This window comes from Stegastes partitus, unplaced genomic scaffold (genome assembly GCF_000690725.1).
Source record: "Stegastes partitus isolate 25-593 unplaced genomic scaffold, Stegastes_partitus-1.0.2 Scaffold537, whole genome shotgun sequence".
In the NCBI taxonomy this organism is placed as follows: domain Eukaryota; kingdom Metazoa; phylum Chordata; class Actinopteri; family Pomacentridae; genus Stegastes; species Stegastes partitus.
In genome coordinates, this window is record NW_007578268.1 from 260933 (window position 1) to 265427 (window position 4495).

At 40.8% G+C, this 4495-nt stretch overlaps 1 protein-coding gene across 1 annotated transcript in view; it reads right to left on the bottom strand.

Annotated features, from left to right (window-relative positions):
• Positions 1–355: 355 nt before the first annotated feature.
• LOC103361822 (nuclear GTPase SLIP-GC-like) overlaps positions 356–4495 on the bottom strand; it is a 34614-nt gene continuing 30474 nt past the window's right edge. Inside the window, exons 13-20 of the mRNA XM_008288015.1 lie at positions 3067–3240; positions 2832–2983; positions 2575–2692; positions 2259–2367; positions 2014–2147; positions 1667–1748; positions 1471–1553; positions 356–1192 (exon numbers count right to left, since the gene is read on the bottom strand). Coding sequence (XP_008286237.1) covers positions 1486–1553; positions 1667–1748; positions 2014–2147; positions 2259–2367; positions 2575–2692; positions 2832–2983; positions 3067–3240 — 837 coding nt within the window. The 3' untranslated portion in view covers positions 356–1192; positions 1471–1485. The remainder of the gene's footprint in view (positions 1193–1470; positions 1554–1666; positions 1749–2013; positions 2148–2258; positions 2368–2574; positions 2693–2831; positions 2984–3066; positions 3241–4495) is intronic.

Consider the following 4495-nt stretch of genomic DNA (forward strand, 5'->3'; position numbering starts at 1 on the left):
GACTCCTATGACTCCTCTGAAGGAGGTACTAGAAGGAGACTAGTGAAGGAGGCCACCAAGACATGAATGTATTCATTGTTTGCAATCACTTGTTTTGTTTTGGTGATAAATCTTTTATTAAGTCATTTCTTTGGGCAACGATGATTGTAGATGAAATAATTTGCCATTTTTTTCTTTGGTTTAGCTGCTAACAACCAACAGACAAACAGACAAGAGAAAACAGTCCAGAGACCTCCATTTGTGGTGTCGTTGTATAAATACTTCACAGCTGTGGGTCAGTGAGGGAGTTCCAGCACAACACAAGTTTAAGGAAGAATCAGGCCATTTAGTTTGTAAAGAAAGAAACTCCATACGGTACAGTTTGACTCAGTGTTTATTGGATCATGTATAATCTGCATGCAGTGAAGATTTCCTTGAACTCTCAGGAAAACTGGTGATTAATGATCTGTCTTGTCAAAGCCTAAAATCTATCTGATACCAAACCTGCAGGTTGAGCTGTGTTCACGGCTCAGGAATAAATGTATCATCAGAAACACGCATGATTTGAGAATAAGTGTAGATTATATGCACAATAACACAACAATATAATAAATGATGACCATGTGATCGCCAACATTATCTCCCATTAAGCCCATACCTAGAATAGAATAGAACTTTATTGATCCCTTTGGTGCAAACCTCAGGTCCTTGAACTTGAAGCAAAGCAGTAATTCAGTGTCACTAAAGCTGATCTGATATCAAACCTGCAGTTTGAGCTGTATTCAAGGTTCAAGGTTCAATTTACACACATTGATATAAACCCTGAATCTGCAGAGCTCGCATCCCCATGAACCCACACCAGACTCATAAAACAGGAAAATATGTGATTAGAAAACAGTAAAAAACCTCTTAAGTCCTCAGAATCAACATGTTCTGTGGTTTATAGCTGTGTGGTGAAAACCACAACGTCTCTGGTTCAGATCCAACCAGGGCTCTTTGCATTTCATCACTATGATCAATAAAAGTAAAAGAAAAACTCACAACAATAAAAACAAAATCAAAGAACAAATCAAACTGAAGCATTGAACAGGACATCGGAACCAACTGGACCAAAGTGGTTGAGACCAGACCCAGAGCATCGTGGTGACTCAGTGGTCCCTCAGAGATGTTCAGAGAAGACCAGACCTCTGCTGCTTCTGTCCACTGGTGGAGGCTGAAACAGAAACCAGACGGACAACCAGCAGGTTAAAACACTGAACACTGATGGAAGACGGTCACAGCAGTCAGGACTCAACGTCGGCTTCAACAGCGTGAGGAACACTGGACCAGTGGATCAGTGGAACACCAAAGCTGGTTTAGTTGAAGGCTCAGCTGTAGCAGCAGCTTCCCTCAGATGTTCGTGTGCATCAGCTCTGCTCTAGTTAAAGGTGTTACTGACATTGTTTAGGACAACAGTTCATAATTATGGTTCTTTAGAAATATTATACTTACAACAATTAGTGACATCTATTCTTTTGAGCTGCGTTTCAGTTCTTTGTAGTATTTCTTCACCTCCTCAAGTTCTGCTAGAACATCTAAAAGAACAAAATACTTCTTAGACATGTTGACTTCTTTAACAGCGATGGTGCATTTACAGGATTCTTAGAGTTTGTACATAAATGACATGACTTTGAAATGTTCCTGTTACCTGGGATTGAGGTGTCATCTGTCTTCAGTGAGTGCTCAATGGATTCCTTCAGGGTTTCCTGCAGCGTCTTCAGGATTTCCTCCTAATTCAGAATCAAAATCTTTATCACTCCTCACAGAGTGTTGAAGATTAACTGAATCACAGATGAACAGACTGGAAAAGGACCAGTGACTCTCTACTGTAGATCCCTGTATGTCTGTGATTAACAATTACTGCTAAACGAATGCAGTTCATTAGTCGCTTATGAATCTTTCAGAAAGACACATTTTCCACTTAAATGCAGAAAAAGCCTTCATGTAAACGTGTGTTTTCAGCCTCATCATAGTTCATATAATAAAACAACAAACCTTCAAGTCATCCAGCTTCTCCAACATGGCAGCTTTAGCCTCTTCAAACATCGTGTCTTTTGAGTCACGTACATGTTGTTCAATCGTCTCTCTCATGTTTTTCAATGGTTCACCTCCACTGAATGCTGCTGCTTCTACAGTAAAACAACAAATGATTGTATGATGTGAATTTAATGCCCATTTCTGATGAATGTAAACATGTATAATCACAGTCAGAGGCTGTATGTCATCAGTGCATTTCTTACTTTCATAGCACTTCTGCATGTTTTCCTCTATTGTCTCCGTCAGACTGTTGTAGATTGTTTTCTTACGGCGCTGGATGATGTTGTTCAGTTTCATCTTAATGATTTCTTCCTATGAGAGATGAAGAAGTATAACCCTGAGTGAAATAAAATCACTACAGATTTTACCTAAAAATCAGTGAAGAGACTTTGAGAGGAGCTATCAGAGAGGCATCCACCTGCTCCAGCTGCTGATGCTGCTGCAGCACTTCATTGATCAAGGAATCTGAGGAACGCTTTAGACATAACAAAGAACAGAAAAATACAATCTTCATCTCACCTCTGTCATGAGAAATATCAGCTGCAGTTTCAGACTTTGGTTCTTCTGCATTAGTTTCTCTGTGTCCAGGGAAAACTTGCTGATGACGCTGTTGAATGATCCTTTTATGTCTTCATTTCTAAAACATATTATTATGGTTAGGGACTGGACAGATAATAACAAGTATTACTGACTCATTTGTGCTTTATTATTGTTAGATTCCATTGTTGAAAATGATCCAACAACAGGTTTCGTGTCCTTATTGAGTCACTTCTTACGGGAAGGTCTTCCTGAACTTCTCATCGATGCTGTCTGTCAGGTATGAAGCTAACATCTTGTTGAGGTTTATGTATTCTCCTTTCACCGTTGTGTGGACGCCACCTTTCTTAACAACAGCCTTCAACGTGTTGTGAAAACCAAGAGACGTCGGCTGTGACAAAACAGGAAAAGGACACTGTAGATACATTTGGACAGAAAGTCAAATTACTTAAGGTTTATAATTCAAACACGTACAGGATATAAGAAGGACTTCACGTCTCTTTCACATGAACTTTTGGATTTTTTAACCCCCTCAAGAAGGCTTGTTTTAAAAGCCTCGGAAACTACATCCACTGCTTTCTCGATTGGAGCAAGTTGATCTCTTAGATTCTTTTCAAGTTGTGCACACACATCAGTTTTCTTGTCAGCCTGAAATAAAACAAACAACAGATTCATCATTAAAATAATGGAACTATAATTATTCATGACTTTTTCTTCTACTCAGATAGATAGATAGATAGATAGATAGATAGATAGATAGATAGTGCCCTCCCAGGGAGCACAAACACTGGACTGTTGATGACTGGAAGAAGGTCCTCTGGACGAATGAGTCCAAGTTTGAACTCTTCGGTCAGCATCGTCTTGTTTCTGTCCACAGAGAAGCTGGAGAACGTTTTGATGCCAGAACCATCCACAGTGACACACGGTGGAGGTTCCATCATGGTATGGAGCTCCATTAGTGGAAACAGCAAATTATTGAAAATCAACAGTGTCATGATCAAGAACATCTACCACAACATCTTAGTGCTTCATGGAATCCCTTCTGGACTGAGGCCCGTTTACACCTAGCCTAAACGGTGATCCTTCAATGGGCCTTTGGTTACACAGAAATGAAGCTACGGGTCACCAGAAACCATCACATCTGAAAACTCCGACCACAGTGGAGATCTGGAAAAACCCCGTCTTTACATTTGCATGTAGACGGAAGGAGGCGGAGTCTGATGTCACAGTAAAGCGTCATCAGCGTCACATGTGTGCGACCATGTTCACTGTTTGGCTGCTGTGACAGATGAATGCTGGTTTTATGTTTTTACAACGTTTTTGGCCTGTTTGCATTTACATGTAGGAGCAGCTCCACTTCCTGTTGGTCCAAACAAACCACCCCATTCTCGTTGAAGTAACAGGAAGTTTGCGTTGTTGTGTTTTTCCAGGATTCTGATTGGCTAGCATGGCTTTATGCTACACTGTTACACTGCCCCCTGTAGGTCTGGCAGCTCATAGCAGTTCTTAACGACGTGTTGATGCGGGTTTGTGTGAATGAAGATTTCTTTGAAAACGATCTGGTGTGAACGATGTTATTTTTGAAAACGTAGATCTGTTTTTGTGAATACCGGCTACGTGTAAACGTGGCCTGAATCTGATTGGTGGTGGGTTCATGTACCAACAAGACAATGAGCCCAGCAGACTCCAAAGCTGTGCAGAGACCATCTGACCAAGAAAAAGGCATCTGGAGTTCTGGAACTGATGGACCGGCCCAGTCACTGACCGGGTTTGAATCCTATTGAACACATCTGGGACGTCATACAGTCAAAACAGCAGAAAGGTTTCATGTAAAGCAAGTCTGTGGGAACATCTAGAAACTCTGTGGAACTCAGTAACAACAGAGGGACTGTTGAAAAGTTTA